Raw genomic sequence first — 17514 nt, forward strand, 5'->3', positions numbered from 1 at the left:
AAGATCTACACAAGAAATGTTGTGTACAAAGAGATCTTTGAGGCCCTGGCCGGTTGGCTCAGCGGTAGAGCGTCGGCCTGGTGTGCGGGGGACCCGGGTTCGATTCCCAGCCAGGGCACATAGGAGAAGCGCCCATTTGCTTCTCCACCCCCCCCTCCTTCCTCTCTGTCTTTCTCTTCCCCTCCCGCAGCCAGGGCTCCATTGGAGCAAAGATGGCCCGGGTGCAGGGGATGGCTACTTGGCCTCTGCCCCAGGCGCTAGAATGGCTCTGGTCACGGCGGAGCAACACCCCGGAGGGGCAGAGCATAGCCCCCTGGTGGGCAGAGCGTCGCCCCTGGTGGGCGTGCCGGGTGGATCCCGGTCGGGCGCATGCGGGAGTCTGTCTGACTGTCTCTCCCCGTTATAGAAAATTTTTAAAAAATTAAAAAAAAGAAAAAACAAAGAGATCTTTGACATGTGAATTAACATTTTATTATTTAAATCACCTTTATTTATTGAGCTAGCGGTGGCTCTTAAGAAATGTACCGCCAGTGGTTTCCTTCATTGCACTCTACTTTAAGCAATTAAGCAAGTAGAAGGGGGAAACCCCATGGGGCAGTAAGCAAAGGGGCGTCCTCGCCGCCTGCCCTGGGTAATTCAGTTTGAATTAGCAGACACCTTTGCACAAATCATTTTAATTACAATTTATAATATCTAGAACAGCGGTCATTTCATATGACCGCCGGGCTTTCTAGTAATATAATAAACATTCATACTAGAGGTACCTATTTTCCAGCTGGAGAAACAAAGCCATGCAGATTATTATTATTATATCCATTTTACAAGTGAGAAACCTGAAGCCTAGAGTGGTTTAAAAATGTGCTCAAGGTTACACAGTTAACATATACTAGTGCGTGTGTGTGTGTGTGTGTGTGTGTGCGCGTGCATGCGCCTGTCTGCTTCCAGAGCCCATAACCAATTTTGTGACATCGAAGGGACATCTGGTGGAGGTGCTTGGCAGGTAGATGAAAATATAATACGTGTGACAGAGAGAGAATTTAGGACTAGAAATATTAATATGGGAATTATGTGCATAACAGTGATGGTTGAAGGGATGGCAATCAAAAGACTACATAGAGTCAATAATCTGAGGACAGAGACTTGGAATTGCATGATGCATCTTCTCAGATGGAGAGCAAAATATACTTCTCACAAAAATTAGGGGATATTTCAAAATGAATGTGAAGCGATAAAATATCCCTCAATTTTTGTGAGCAGAATATAAGAGACTATTTTCAAACCTTTTGCCTGTTCATAGAGTAAGCGCTTTGTATATGCCGGCCTAGGGTTTCCCTCTTGGTTCCTGGAAAAAGGTCAGAGCTGCCCGCTGTCCGGGGGAGTTCTTGTTTGGTGGATCTGGCATAGGGCTAAGACATCAATACTTTGCATCATCAAGTTTATAAAAATCCTGAAGGTGAGAATGTTATTCCCCCCCCCCCCCAGGCAGAATTCCAAATGTAGCCCTGACCGTATCAAATTGGGTATCTAACATGCTTCTAGCTAAGACTGGGCTTGGTCAAAGATGTGTGTCCTCTGCCACGCAGAACACAGACAGTGGAGAACAGGATTTTATTGAGCTTGTAACCATTAGCAAGACAACCCACCCAGGAAGCATTTTTTGGCTTCCCGGCCAGATCTGAAGTTTCAGTTGCCTTGGGAGAGATGTAAATTTTCCGGAAAAAGTCTTGCAAGTTCTTTTGATAAGTATTCAAATCTCCCCAGGCCACTGAAGAGCACAAGATTTTGGGAAAGTTCCCAGTTAATGTCAAGTTGTTATTTAAAAATTCCTATAGCAATTTATTTACAACTGAAATGTCTGCATGATAAAAACTTCTTAACATGTTCTCCAGAAGAAATTTGGCAACATACTATAAAGTGGATTAGGACTTGGCGTGTGATGTGTACTTAGAGCTTTTTAACAACATTATTAACCCCTTTAAAAAGATCTGAAAAACAGAAGTAGAGACATCATTATTTTGACTGTCTCAGATTCACCTTCTCTAAGTCAGGCGAGGCTAGGCACAAAACTTGACCTTTACAGCTCAGTGGTTTTCCTGCAACAACCACCAAAAAAGGGGTGTTCTTTTCACTCACAGGAATCTTGGATGACTCTTCAGGGTAGCTCCCTGTCATGGCATGGCTCGGGGACATGATATTTCTCTCTTCATTCATTTCAGTCTAATGCTGAATAGTCTGGAGCCATGGTCACGTCAGGTATTTAGAATAAACTTATAATCATTATTCTCTTCGTAATCTCAGTAGGCCAAGACGAGGGAAGAAGAAGCTGAAGGGTCACACACAGATTTTGCAGAGGTCTGGTCCAAAAAGTAACACGTTGGTTGTCTGGAACTGGTCACATGACCCCACCCAAGAGTAGCGGGATTGGAGAGCGTAGTCTCCCGAGTGGCCATGACGGGCAGAATGAAATATTCATGCACAGAGCCATACCTATCATTTTCACAAAGGCAAAAACCACTGAAACCTCACACTTATGAAAAAAAGGGTCAATCAGGATGCTCTCTGGTGAGGGAAGTCCTTTGATGAATATGCAGGTAGCTAGACTGTATCCCTACTGTACAATATTTTGCTTGAAGGCGAAAATGGTTTTGTTGAAATAGACACTGCTCACAAAGATTAGGGGATATTTTATCGCTTCATATTCATTTTGAAATATCCCCTAATTTTTGTGAGCAGTACTTATTTTCGACCCAGGATTCACAAATACTAAAGAAAAATGGCCATCTTCCAACCCACTGGGCAAACGTGGGTGTATATCCATCTGCAAATTACAGTGTTAGAAGAGTAAGTTTCTTCTCGCCTTCTCATTGGTTCTTGGACCAGATGGAGAGATCTCTGCTGTGTGAAGATTCAGAGATGCATCACTCATCCACATGACCTGTGGTTCATGCCAGACATAGCAGATATCAGATTTCAAGAACTAATGGTTTGAAGTCTGTCAATTATGTCCTGGATAGTTGCTATGTAAAATGTAGGAAGTAGATTAATCTCCCCGAGGCTTCCTTTGGCATTGCCACATGCCCTGCTGCCCTCTGAGTTGGTTCACTTTTCATTTCCGTGGTGTTCTCCATATCATTATTATTGAACTTAGTGCCCTTTTCCTCTGGGTCTCTCTTCGATTGCCTGTCATCCGTCATCCTACCTTGGGCATGACCATCAGTCTGTTAATATCAATGTTTCTTAAGTAAATGAATGGCTAGTGCCACTTTTGTCCAGTTTAGGACCAACCTAGTCAGCCATGTCAATGTATTCTAGGTCCTCTCACTTCACTGCTCTCCAGCTCTTGCTATTTTGTTCAATCTCTTCTGCCCCATTGGGTAGTGGTTTGGAGAAGCAGTGAAACTTGGGGACCTGAGGTAGCGTAAGTACCCGAAGTGCAGAATGGCTGTCAGAGATCATAACAGTCTGTGATCTAATAATCTGGAGAGTGACTAGGGCTGAGGGACAAGTCAAGAAGGATTCCTCAGAAGACTGTCAGATCAAAATAAAATGTTCATTTATAGACTTCTTTGCTATTTTAGTTCTAGTTTGCTGTATGTTAATTTAACCTAATAATTTGAATATAATTCTTTACTTATTTTAAGCTAATGTTGATTTTTATTGCCGTAATTTGCAAAAGCTGTATTTTTGAACTAATCAAGAAATTTCTTCTTTGCATTAGGCTACTTAAGCTTTTTGGATTTACATCTTTTCACCTACCAATTAGAGTTTGGGTGCTTAAACAAACATATGCCACTTTGCAGCAGCTCAGAAACATTTGTATGCAACAACTACTCACTAGATAAACTCTTGATTAGTCACCAGTTGAGGGAGAGAAGAGCCCTGAAGGCATATAATTCCAACATCATTAAAGATGGATCCCCCAAATGGGTATAGGATTCCTAGTACTGTTGGAATTTGGAGACAGATGCTACCTTTGAGCTCATGGTTATAAATGAGGAATCAGTGTTGGTTTGGTACCGCAGTGCTCCGACTCTTTTCCTAGTGTTCTTTAGTAAGGAGGAAATTATAGCGCTGGGTCAATTTTGTCATATGCACATGTCAATTGATAATACTTGTCCAAATTGCCTCCCAGAGCAGGAGGAGGATGAAACGTGTGTGTGTGTGTGTGTGTGTGTGTGTGAAGGAGATCTAGAAATTTAAAAATAAATGTAACATTGTATTGATTAAATAAAAATTGTACTTGGAAGGCTGCAATGTGCCTACCAGGCATTGGACAAAAGGAGGTTGGAAAGTCTCTGCTGTCAAAGGATTTACAATCCAGTTGGAAAGAGGAGAGGAAGAGCTAGGAAAAAATTGAGTAGCTATTATTCTAAGAACTCTGTCTAGTTTTATGAAATGTTCGTTATGGTGGAGCATTGTGCTTGCAGGGTTGCCAGACAATCAGGGTATGCGTGTGTGTGTGTGTGTGTGTGGGGGGTACTTCTTCTCTTTGGCTTTCCCCAATGGCTTAATACTAACGATAGCAACAACTACTATTAATAATGTAAATGGAAAAATGGCACCTTATAATGAATGCTTTGTCTCTATATCTCCCAGTTTGTTTAAAGCTAAGATGGCAGATGAGCAGCCAATACTGTGCCAAGGAAAAGCGTCTCTTCCAACAGTTCCAACAGCGCGGGTTGATGAGAGATGCTTGACTACTTAATAGATCACCTCTTGTTGCAGTAATTTCCGCCGTCATTCCAAAGGCTATGCCGGCTGTTGGCGTGCTGACATATGCAAGCAGAGCCCACTAGGCCGTGCTGGCCCTGGAGTGCACGTGACAGCCTTTCCCGAGCTCTGCCCTGAAGTCCCACCTGGCCTGGGCCGCCCTGGGAGGGAGCCAGTGGGCCGTGGAGCAGGTATTCTCCATCTCTCCTCCCAGAGGCCACGCCCAACGCCAGGCCCGCATCGCGTCTCGGGCACCGGGAGCCCCGCACTAGTACGCTGGCTGCTGCCCGTCTCAGAAGGGAGCGAGCGGCTCCGCTCCGGCGACCCGGGCACAGTCGAGGCCGGCGGCAGCAGACAGGGCAGGTGTCCGGGCCGCGGAGTCGCACGCTCTAGGGCCGCGCGGGCGCCTCCCGCACCGGCCGCCGTGCGCGGGCGCCGTCTCACCTGGAGGCGGAGCCAACCCCGCGCCGCCCGCGCCCGGCAGAGCCCCCTCCCCGCACCCGGCACCGTGCGGACGCGGGCCCGCCATGGAGCACATCCGCACGCCCAAGGTTGGTGGCGGGGGCGCGGGCGGAGGAGGGCCGGGCGGAGGGATGCTGAGCTGGCGGGAGGCCCGGCTGCCCTGCGGGGCACCGGCCGCGTCTGCGCCGGATCCGGGGAGGAGGCGGCGCCCTGCATCTCCCGGGGCTCCGGGAGCCGCATCTTTCTCTGGCTGCTCCCGGCCTGGCCTGGGCTCGTGCCGCATCCAGCCTCCCGTCCTCGGGGTGCGCAGTGGGCACAGCGGTGGACGGGAGGGAACCCCAGCCGATAAACGCGCCTTTCTTGTCCCGCACTATGTTGCTGATGCATTTTTTATTTCTTTATTTGAATTTTTTTTTTTCTGTTGGATGCTCTGAGCAGTTGAAAGAGAAACAAGGCTTCCTCAGGACCGGTGCAGGGATTGGATGCACTCGGGAAGCTTGTTGAATCTCAGGGTTCCCACCCACCCAGGTGGCCGCCCACCCCCCCACCCTGGGCTCTGAGCCGCGGTGGACCTTACACGGGGCGGATGATGGATCAGTATTCACTGCGGGTTCCGTGTTATCAATCCTTTCGTCTTTTTGACTTTCCCAGCCCATTTTGTTCATTGGGGAGGAGGGTACAGCTTGCCTTATAGAGTCGTCCACTGGTGTATTTCCAACACCAGCTATGTCACTCAGTAAAAGCGACTGATCCCTGATCATTTCAGGTAAATTCCACTGTACCAAACCGTCCTCCTCCTAGTGTGCTAGTGACATAATTTAGACTGAGAAGATGATCCACACCCTTTCTAATAAAACCCTAGTGAAAGGGTCTATTTTAAAAGCCTATTGGTTATCTCTTGTTACTGCCGCCACAGCGCCTTTCCTTTCCAGCGTGATCTCATGTTCAAATCTAGGCCCTTGACAGCTAAGTCAAAGCTGGGTCTGCAGGGTGAGATCTTAGGGGGCCCCAGGGATCCCACTCATCTCATGGGTGCCGGGGGACCCTTGCTTACTGGACTTTGTAATGCCGGTAAGAGGAGTTCAATTTAAAATTCTGGAATGGTTCCTAAGTACTTCTTTGTAAAAGCGGCTTTATCGTTATCTCATGGCGGTGGAAAAATAAATCTTTTGGTTTGCTAGAGATTGTCAGTTCCATCAGTAAATTTAAACTGTGTCGATTTTGCGGGATGGAATACAATTCTTGCTTCACAATCGGGAAATTGTAAAGGTAGAAGAGAGTGCCATAAACCACAAGACAGGTGACTCAAAGCTTTCAGGGCTTAAGTGGTTCTAAATAATTTATTCCGGAACGATGAATTTAACTCATGCATTCTCTCGCCCTTGCCAAGGGCATCCTTTCTTTGTCATGACGAAGGGGCCCTTCATGAGGACGATGTCTGATATGAATGTCAATAGCAAGAGTGGTAGGGTGACTTGGCACTGGATGGCATTTTCCTATAAAATATGAATTTAGGGAGTAAAGACTTTTTCTAGTTCATGTCCGAACTCACTCTTTAGGAAGCCATGTGTGTAAACCCTTATTCTTAAAACTGGTTTCCATAAAACACCTTCTGAGCAATGTAGTTACTTCAAATCAGAATCCCCTTCTATTGGGAAAGGCAAAGAAATGGAGAAAAATAAGGAATGGTCTGAAATGTCATTGAACTGGGGGTCCTTAACTAACATTTAGGATAATGCAGTTGGAAAAAAAAAACTATAGAGGTTGGTGGATCCAATTCATTCATTCATTTTATTCCCCCAAGCATTTGTGAACCTTTCATATGCCAGGCTGTCAGGTCCTGGAGCATGAAAGATCAAGGAGTTCCCAGTCTGGCAGTTCTAATTCTGGGCAGACATATGGACAAGGGACAGCCGGCAGGGAGGGGAGAAGGGATGGAAAGTGAGCTCTACCATAAAGGGTGAGGGAAGCCTTCTTAGAAGTGCTGAGTCTTAACATGCAAGGGGTTGAAGAGGCTCAGGAGCATTTGAGATGGCTGTCATGCAGTTCTGTAAATATGATATATTGTAACGAATCAATTACAACCTCAAAGAAGCTGAGAAGCTTAATGGTGATAAAGATAGAAAGGATGAAATGACTTCTCGAGGTTCCACAAACCCTTTTCATTTTACACTTTTGAGTGAGAAATGAATTTTCACAGTATAAATGAAAAAAGAATAAGACTACTTACAGAGTGTATGTTGCAAAATATATAACTATTGGTGGTCATATTCATCTTCATTATGTGCGTTGCTTCTATTATACTCTGGGGGTGCTGAATAGGTAGGTTGCCTTAAACTTTATGATTTCATGTCTTGGGTGGTTTATAAGGAAATATACACAGAGCTGTTTATCCGACCGACTCTGGACTTGAAGTGATATTTACCATATGGGTATTAGGGGTTTATTTTAAGAGGAAAAGAAATGCACATATGTGTAATGTACAATTGCTTTCCTGCTGCAGTGTAATTCATTCATTTACTCTTTGTAGACTCGGGTAGACATCACAGCCTCTTGTGTCCTGCTTTAGTCTTGGGAGAGCAGCTTAAAGAGACAGGTGCATGTAAATAATCTGGAATGCTGTGCACATATTTTTTCTTGGGTGTGTATGTTTACCCGATGGCTCTAACAGAGCATATGCCAAACAGAGCATTTTTCTCCTAGAGTGGTTCCTCTATAGCAGGGGTCCCCAAACTTTTTACACAGGGGGTCAGTTCACTGTCCCTCAGACCGTTGGAGGGCCAGACTATAAAAAAAAACTATGAACAAATCCCTATGCACACTGCACATATCTTATTTTAAAGTAAAAAAACAAAACGGGAACAAATACAATATTTAAAATAAAGAACAAGTAAATTTAAATCAACAAACTGACCAGTATTTCAAGGGGAACTATGCTCCTCTCACTGACCACCAATGAAAGAGGTGGCCCCTTCTGGAAGTGCAGCGAGGGCCGCATAAATGGCCTCAGGGGGCCGCATGCGGCCCGCGGGCCGTAGTTTGGGAACCCCTGCTCTATAGAGTAAATGTTCCAAAGACAAGCTACAGTAGTTTGATATTGTGTTGATGTGAGGACATCGAGGATTACCTGGACTCATCATGGTGAACTTGTGGGTTTCTACCTCACTGTCTGGCTTTATTTACCACTTGCTAAGAAAATACCCTGCAGGGATATAGTTTGGGTTCAAGTGTGAACTGCTCAGTTGTACGAAGAGGCTTCAGGACTCCTAGAAGTAGCTGACATGTTGGTGGGATTCACTGTGATACTGGATATGATGCTCGTGGGTCTAAAGATCCTGGCTAAGTCATCTCTACCTTGTGTGCATTGGCCTTCCTGGAAGACGTTTTTCCCAAATGAGTAAATCTGAGTTATAAAGCAGAACATGTGATGACCTTTCAAAGCAGACCTTGAACATGTCTTCTCTTCCTTTCCACCCTAGCCCCCTAGTCTGAGCCATTATGCTCATAGCCTCCTGATTGGTCTCCTAGACTCTTCTTAGCTCATCTCTGATCACTTCTCCATAGTGGGAGCCTGGGTGATACTTCTTTGACCCAAGTTAATCATGTTATTTCCCTGCTCAAACTCTTGGGCGGCTTCCCTCTCTACCCAGGATGGAAAATAAGAATCCCTAGAATGTCTGTAAGGCCTTGTATGGATGGGTCCCTTTTAACTTCTCCAGCCTCATTCTGTGACAGTCTTCTCATTATTAACTACTCACTCATCACCACTGGCCTGGTGGGTTTCTCAAATGTGTCAGGGTGTTTCCGGCCTCAGGACTTTTGCACTGCCCTTCATCGTGGGAGTACTCTATCCTCACTCTGCACCTGGCTGAATCTCTCATCTTTGAGATTAAATATAATTTCCTCCAAGAGGCTCTTTGACCAATTGCTCATTTGAATCAAATCTGCCTGTTGTTCTATCACAGAACACAGAGTTTCATGTCCCGCCCCTGGTGACAAGTATTATTTTTGGTTGACAATCTGTTTCACGTGAAGCTCCCCTGCTAAATCGGGAGCCCTACAAAGGCAAGCATTGCATCTTGTTCACACCTGTATGCATAGCATCTAACACACTTGCGGGGACTAAGGAGGCACACACTAAATAAATTAATATTTGAATAATAGAAGGAATGAATAATACTTCATTTCAGCCTCTTAGTTTTTCATATTTGTTTTAATGATCCAGGCCTCCTGTGCATTGTATTGTGAATCTTCTAATAAAACTAGTGTGAAGTATTTATGAATGTCAATATAGTATGTAAAATATATAGCATATATATATATAATGATATGTATTTTTGGTGACATACAGTTTAGTGAAATAGAATTCAAAAAACATTCACCAGTCATTTTGAAGTATACAGTTCAGTGCTTTTTAGTACATTTACCGTGTTGTGAAACTGTCACCACTGTCTAATTCAGTATATTCTCATCACTTCCAAAAGAAACGCAGAACTTTTGTAGCCAGTCCTCATTGCTTCCTCCAGCCCCGGACAACCACTAGTCTACCTTTAGTCTCGATTAGATTTGTCTAGTCTGGGCAGTTCCTATAAACGGAATACTGTGGCTTCTTGTGACTTGTTTCATTTGGCATAATCTTTTAGGTTCATCCAACCTAAAAGTTCATCCAAGTTGTAGCCTGTGCTGGTATTTCATGCTATGGATACACAACCCTCTGTTTATCCATTTATCAACTGATGAGCATTTAAGTTGTTTTCAGTTTTTGATTGTTATAACCAGTCCTATTATTAACATTCATATTATTGTTTTTTGTGTAAACATAAGTTTTCAGCTCCCTTCGGTGTATCCCAAGAAGTGGAGTTACTGGATCATATAGTAACTCTATGTTTAATTTTTGAGGAAATTGTGATTATATCTTATATATAATACAACTAATACTTTCCCTTTCATATGCATCCAACGATATAGAATGATTTATTTAGAATGCAGGACCTAGGTGTTTTGGAAATACCTGTTTAGATGGCACAAATATACTGCTCACAAAAATTAGGGGATATTTCAAAATGAATATGAAGCTATAATATATCCCCTAATTTTTGTGAGCAGTATAGATAGGTTTACATCAAAAGAGAATATAGGATTTTATTACTATACAGTTAAACAATTTTTAAGAAAACCCAGTAAGCATGAAGTTATACTTATCTTACTCTAAATTCACTTCTAATTTATAATAATATGTACTTTTTATATTCATAAATAGCATTTTTTTCTTATTGAACTTTTGTTCACCATTGCTTTATATATATAAATATAATATACATAATATTATATTTAGAAGTCATCCTGAATATATATGTATACATATGTATATATGTATATGTATATATATACACACACACATATATATTCAGAAGTCATCCACCTATTCATTGTTTTAGTGATTGCATATTATTCATGTGACTATCGTTTGCTTAACCTGTCTCCACTATTAGGGATTGGATTTTGTACCCCTATGAAAATCCCTGGTACAATTTTTTTAATGTACATTACTCAGAGTAGAATGACTGAGAGTAGGAACATCTCATAAAGGTTGTTATTGCATATCTTTCAGTATTTGAAAGCTTCTCATATGGTCCAGCGTTTAGGCAAATTCTTTATAGTCCCAGAGAGCAGTGGAGAAGGTCTTGGCTCGGTATAGAATTCTTCCCCATAATTACACGTGTTTGTATAAGAGATATTAGTATATCTCTTGAAGGAATAGAGGTGTCCAAGCAGAGTCTGGATGACTTGTCAGGGAAGGCATGGAGGCCTTTCAGGCACCCAAGGGGGGAATGGACTAGAACTATGTTTGAATTTCTCCTGAGCCGAGGGCACAGCTCTTCTGAGATTTGTACTTCTGATGCAGGGAACTCACTGTGCGTCTTAGCAGTCCGTAATGACCATGGACAGCTCTTATGGTTAGGAAGTTTTCCTTCTTCCAGGAAATGGCCCTTCAACTATTTCATCTGATGTTGCCATCTCCCTAACCCTTTCTGCCTACCTAAGTCAGTAGCTTAGTACCAGTACTGCTGTTCTGGCAACCAGCAGGGCCATGGTTTTACCACCCTGCTTACTTTACTTGGTGAGTTAAAAACATATGATTACTTTAGGTGTCTTTGAATTAGGAGAGAGTGATGGTTGATACTTTAAAACTGTATATATATCATCAAGTCCCAGCTCAGTGGCCTTCTGGTGAGCTTACTCACCAGGGAAGAGAATCCCTAAGTTGTCTCCACACATTGTACTGTGAAGTCAAGTCTCCCCTACTGGTTCCTTGAATGATAGTGTCTTACACTTATCTTTGTTGAATGGTATCTCATTGGATTTAGCTTATGCTTAACCCTTTACTCTGTTGTTAGATCCTGATACACATTTGTTATTCCTCTCAGTTTGGGATCATTCACTAATGCAGTGGTTCTCAAAGTGTGCACCAGGGCACACTGGTGCACCCTAGAAGATTTCCAGGTGCGCCTTATGGTATTCCAGAGAAATATGTGCCTATTGGGGACCAAAAAGCCAACAGGGTTTTTGGAGTTTAGATTTTTGGGGGACAGAGGTGTGGGGAATTGGCTGTAAGCTGACAGTCTGCCCAACCCCCCACCTCACTTGCCTGATTAGGTTGCAAAAGGCTGTTAAGCTGTGGTGCTGGATTGTTTACACTACCCCCATGTTCCCCAGAAAGACTGGAGGCAAGTTTCTAATATCCTTTGTTTGGTGTAAAGTTAAGATGATATGTATGGTGGGGATTTTCTGCACTCAACACAATTAAGAGTAAAAAGAGAGGAATTCTTTAATGTATTGATGAGGAAATGAGAATTTGCCTTTCAAATATATGCCCAAACATTGAAGAAATCTCTAGGACACATCAGGCTCATGTTTCTTATAAACATAAGAATGAAAAAACTTAACACATTTGTGCCGGGACCTGCTGAATTTACTAAATCTTACTAAGAATGTATCTATATATATAAAAAGATAACTTTTTTGTCTTTCTTTTATTTTTTAACCCCTCTTTATTACGAATTCTAAAAAGCATAATTCAAAAAATGTAACATAAAAATGTTTTTTAATGTCAGAATAAATTTAATTTTGTCATTTATTTCATTTAATTACCATAAAAGCACGCTTGGACTTTATATTTTTTCTTTAATATTTGACTTAATTATTATAACATATTCTTCAGAAATTTGTATATAGTATTCCTACAATTATTTGTAGGATTTTAAATGTGCCCCGACTTCAAAAAGTTTGAAAACCACTGCACTAATGAACTAGCCTTCTATTACCTCATCCATGATCTGATCTAAGGAGGAGAGTAGGCGGATGTGACTTCTTAGTGACCGAAGCCACTTGCCCCCATTCCCAGAATCTTGATTCTGAGGACAGGTTGACTGGTTCTTCAGTTTGGTGTCATCTACCATTGGTGACCTTGTCTTCCATCACTTCTTCAGTGATTGACTGGTTCTTCAGTTTGGTGTCATCTACCATTGGTGACCTTGTCTTCCATCACTTCTTCAGTGAGCTCACTGGCAGAAGGAAACAAAGTAGTGCAGGGATGACTAGTGAAGACTTGATGTTCCTGCCGATCGATGGTCCTTTTTCTAGATTCCTACAAAATTCCTTTAAGGAATCCATGTTAGAGTCTTGCCTAGAATTAATGTCAAACTCACCAAGTTGTAATTACACAGGTCCATATCGTCCCCTTGAAACTAGTGATCTCGCTTGCAAATTCTCTCTGTGATGGAGAGGGCGCAGTAGAGTGATGAGAAGATTAGCTGTCCGTCAGTTACCACCATTATACCATCTGCACTAAGCATTCTCTCTTTTAACAAATAATTTTAGGTTGTAGAAGTATATATATCAAATATTACACACACACACACACACACTTTTTTTTTTTTTTTGCAAGAGAGAGGGACAGACAGGAAGGGAGAGAGATGAGAAGCATCAACTTGTCCTTGCTGCACTTTAGTTATTCATTGATTGCTTTCTCATATGTGCCTTGACCGAGGGTGGGGGCAGTGACCTTGGGCTCAAGCCAGCGACCTTGAGCTTTAAGCCAGTGAACCTGGAGCTCAAGCCAGCGACCATGGGGTCATGTCTATGATCCCACACTCAAGCCGGCGACCTTGGGATTTTGAATGTCGGTCTTCAGCATCCCAGGTCGATGTCCTACCCATTGCGCCACTGCCTGGTCAGGGAAAAAGTATATTACTTTTGATTCTATTTTAAAATCAACATAGAAATTAACCACTGTTAATATTTTAGTAAATTTCCTTGTCATTATTTTCATTGCATGAATACTCAAGCTTTTTGTTTGTTTAGAAATTTAGTATCATCCACTTCAATTTTGTAGTATGCTTCTTTTAACTTACCATATTGTGATATGTGGATACATGCTTTAGGAAGATTATCATTTTTTTTAATTCTATGGAAATTTAATTATCAAATTAACCATTTCTGAAAAAGGCTATTAAACAATGTTATGCTGAAAATCTTGTTTATTAATTGTTATCTCTTTATAAGATTATTCCCTTAGGATAGAGCCTGAAATAGAATTACTATGTTACAGAGGTGAACAGTTTTATAGTTGATCTATGTTGCCAAATGATTTTCCCAAAAGTTGTATCAATTTTCAGAAACATAGTATAGTATCTTTCTCATTGTACCATTTGCTTTATTATTTTTTAAATATTTGCTAAATTAAGGGGAGAATAACAACTTGTTATTTCATTTTTTAAATTACTAGTGAGATGTTTTCAAAAATGTGCTTATTGATCATTTTGTTACTTTTCTGAATTATCTATACCTTTTTCCATTTTAATAATTGGTTATTTGTGGATCAGTGGATGAAAATGACATGGTAACATTTGTGTTACCATTAAAGCTTTAAAAATGGATGCAATGAAGGGATTATTCACCTTGAAACACTGGTGAGGAATGATAAAGACATGAAACTGTGACCTCCTTTTATGCCCACTTAATTTACTTATTAGTAAGTTTCGGCATTCCCCACTAAATTTATTAACTGATTCAGTTTGGTCCTCACTTCTGTTGTATATCCACAAGCAAAACAGTGTCTGCAACACTTGTTTTCACAGCACAGATGGACACATATTTTCTCATCCTAATTTTTATTGGTTTTTCCATTCTGAACAGGACAAGCTGTTAAATATGCATGAAATTAAACCTCTTGACCAAATTACCAGGGTTCTGTCTCTGTCCCATGTGATGGGTCAGTTTTGTATGCTTATTTGCACTTGGAGTCCAAGAAGCTCATTTTGTACCGTATTTCTTAAGCCAGGAACAGTTTAAACTATTTTTTTCTAGTGCCCTTTCCCCTGGTGGACAGCTAGTTGAAGCCTTTGGGAGTAGAAGTACTTCCCAGGACATAAGCCCAACCCTTCCTCCCACAGCCATTTAAAGTAGTTTAAAAATAACCCCCACTTAAGATTTTGTGGCAGGCTATGACAACTTTATAAAAAGTGTATGTTTACTTTTCTCCTCCTTTTCACTTGTTAAAACAGTGTTTATCAGAGATTCTCAGAGAAATAAGTTTATTGCCAAGCTGTTCTAGGAAGTTTGATGCCTCAGGGCCCGAGGCACGGCACACGGTACTAAGCAAGTGCTGCAGGTAAGGTTGGCTTCCGCACTGGAGTGACCTGCTCAACCCCGAGTCGTGGTGGTTTAAGAAAGGGAGTTTGCCTTCTTGAGCTAAGTGGGTAGATTCAAAGGCACCATTCATGCATTCAGTCATTTACTTGTACCTTCAGCAAATGTTCCTTGAGTGCTTCCTACGTGCCAGGTTCTGTTTTAGGCCCTGGAGAGCCATTGGTGAACAAGACAGACAGGGTTTCTAGTTTCATGAAACTTACATTGCAGAAAAGAGTTAAACCACAAAGTATAATACTGCAATTGTTGAGAACATAAACCAAGACCTTGGGAAAATCTTCCATTGTGTAGGAGCTGTATTTGCCAGGTCCTGCTGCCTTCCCCTGTATACCTTGCACTTGTTTTCCAGCTGAGGCAGGGAGAAGGCCAGAGTCCTAACATTGTCTTGGAAGTCCCTACCGGGCGTTGTGGCTGCCTGTGGCACCTCATCTCCCCTTCGGTCCCCCTCGCAGACTCATCAGACATCCTACCTCCTTGTAGACCCTTGAACTTGTCAAAGCAGGTCCGGCCCAGGGCCTGTCATCTGTGGTTCCCTTGGCCTGAAGCGCCGCTTCCGCCAGCTGCTCAGGGCTGGCTCTCCCTGGCTGCTTCTCTGTTAGCAGAGGCAGTCGTTTTATTAGCGAGGACTTCCCTGGACAGGTTGCTGCCCTTCCACACCCAGCTCCGTATCCTGCTTTCATTTCCCTCCTGGCGCCTTCTGCCATGTGTGTATGTTTGTTTATTCCCCTGCCCGCCCGCCCCCAGGCAGAGCTCGCGAGAGCAGCAGCAGGGGCGTCAGCTTGTCGGTGCTCTAACCCCTGCGCCCGGAGCCCTCGGGGCCTGACACAGAGTGGACGCGCACAACGAACACTCCTCCAATGAGTGAATCAAGGACATGGCTTAAGGTGACATGGTGTCTGAGCTTGAGTGTCTTCAGCCTCGGTTTTTATTCTTCCTTTTCCTCTTATTTTTTTTACATAATTATGCAAATAGCTTATTAACTCAAAAGCACTTTACAAGAAAATATAAGTAAGGCTTTCCATAGGAATGCTATACTTGAACTAGGTCACGATTTTAGCTTTGCTCTCAAGTTAAAAACCTTGTCACCAAAACTTTCATCCCAAAGATTCTCGCAAAACACATTACAACTGACAGCATGCGAAAACATTTTGCACAGTAACTCGAGTTCAGCTCCACAGTGTACCCTTCCACTGGCAGGACATTGGTATCTTGAAGAGTCTCATATTTCCAAATAAAGAATGTTATGAAGAGCTACGTGTTCATATATAGCAACCACACAAGAAACTTATGACCTAGAGCGAAGAAAGGCTAACTTTCTCAAAACTTTTCAGATGCTACCCCAGTTGAGAAACTCTGTCCAGTATGAAGACTAATTGAATTTAAACACACATACACACACACACACACACACACACACACACTCACACACACCCTCTACTCTATTTAATGGGGCAACTTCTATTTTTACCTGCCTACTGTGTTCATATCAGCTTTTAAAGACTGCTTGTTCAACAGAGTCGCGTGCTATATCCCAACTGTGGAAAAAAGTAAGTCTCAGTTCCATTTTAGTTTAGTTACATGGCATTTAGTTTTCACAATTGCACATGAAATTCTTTATATTTTTTTAAAATCTCTGTTTCTTGTACTTGCAACATCTTCCACTGTTGAATATTCCTAACCTTCTTATTTGAACATTTAAATTCAATAATAAAGCATTTCTGGTTCATCATATCTGATTCTATCTAAAAGCCTTCGCATGCTCTGTTTTTACCATAGTGTTGTTCATTTTCATTCACCGGACAAATACGTTAGCACACACACACATCCTAGTAATTAGGATACAAAGGTGCCTGTCCTTAAGGAGCCTACTGTGGAAGGTTGTTTATTCTGCTCTGAAATCATTATACCGGTCTGTTGTTTCAGGAAGGCAGTAAGCCAAGGACTCTGTATTCTATTTCCTTCTTCTAATGTAAGTTCTAATGTAAGTGTGGGTCTGGCGTTCTTCGTGGTGCTGCAGGGCATGTTAGCAATAAAAGAAGTGCCTTCCTTGAGACTATACAGGGTGGGGCTAAAGTAGGTTCAGTTGTTTGTATGGGAAATAGTACAATAATTAATAAATAATACTACTACAAGAATAAACTTTGTATTTCCCATACTCACAACTATAAGCCTACTTTTGCTCCACCCTGTATGTCCTTGGGAACAATTGGAATGGTACAAGAAAAATAGCATGTAATAGGCCCTGTAGGACAAGTGGGAAATGCATCATAATAACCAGAGGTGTCCCAGCAATCTGAAGGACAGAGAATGGTCGCTGTGGCCCAGGTGGTGGTGGAACGGTGGCACGGAGGCGGGTCCTGGGTACCAGGCTGGAGGGAACGTGCTATGCTGGGGAATGGGGTCCCCAGGTTTCTTGGTGCCGCAGGGCCCATGGGGACAGGGCACTAATGCAGCCTTTCTTACTGGGCTGGAGAAGAGGCCTCCAATCAATGTGTCTGCTTTATACTCATTGTCCCAAAATGGGGCTGACAGGCTCCGGAGGGCTGTCTTGCAAGAGGAGAAGGAGAAAAATGCGGTGCCGATTATAGAGTCTGTCCTTGGGGGCTTGGAGCCCAGGGGTGAGGCATGCAT

General features: G+C 42.5%; 1 protein-coding gene across 1 annotated transcript in view; it reads left to right on the top strand.

Annotated features, from left to right (window-relative positions):
* Nucleotides 1-5013: 5013 nt before the first annotated feature.
* Nucleotides 5014-17514, top strand: part of MTMR7 (myotubularin related protein 7) — a 96594-nt gene continuing 84093 nt past the window's right edge. Inside the window, exon 1 of the mRNA XM_066380234.1 lies at nt 5014-5261. Within this exon, the coding sequence (XP_066236331.1) occupies nt 5238-5261 (24 nt within the window). The 5' untranslated portion in view covers nt 5014-5237. The remainder of the gene's footprint in view (nt 5262-17514) is intronic.

Source organism: Saccopteryx leptura, chromosome 4, assembly GCF_036850995.1.
Source record: "Saccopteryx leptura isolate mSacLep1 chromosome 4, mSacLep1_pri_phased_curated, whole genome shotgun sequence".
Lineage (NCBI taxonomy): Eukaryota > Metazoa > Chordata > Mammalia > Chiroptera > Emballonuridae > Saccopteryx > Saccopteryx leptura.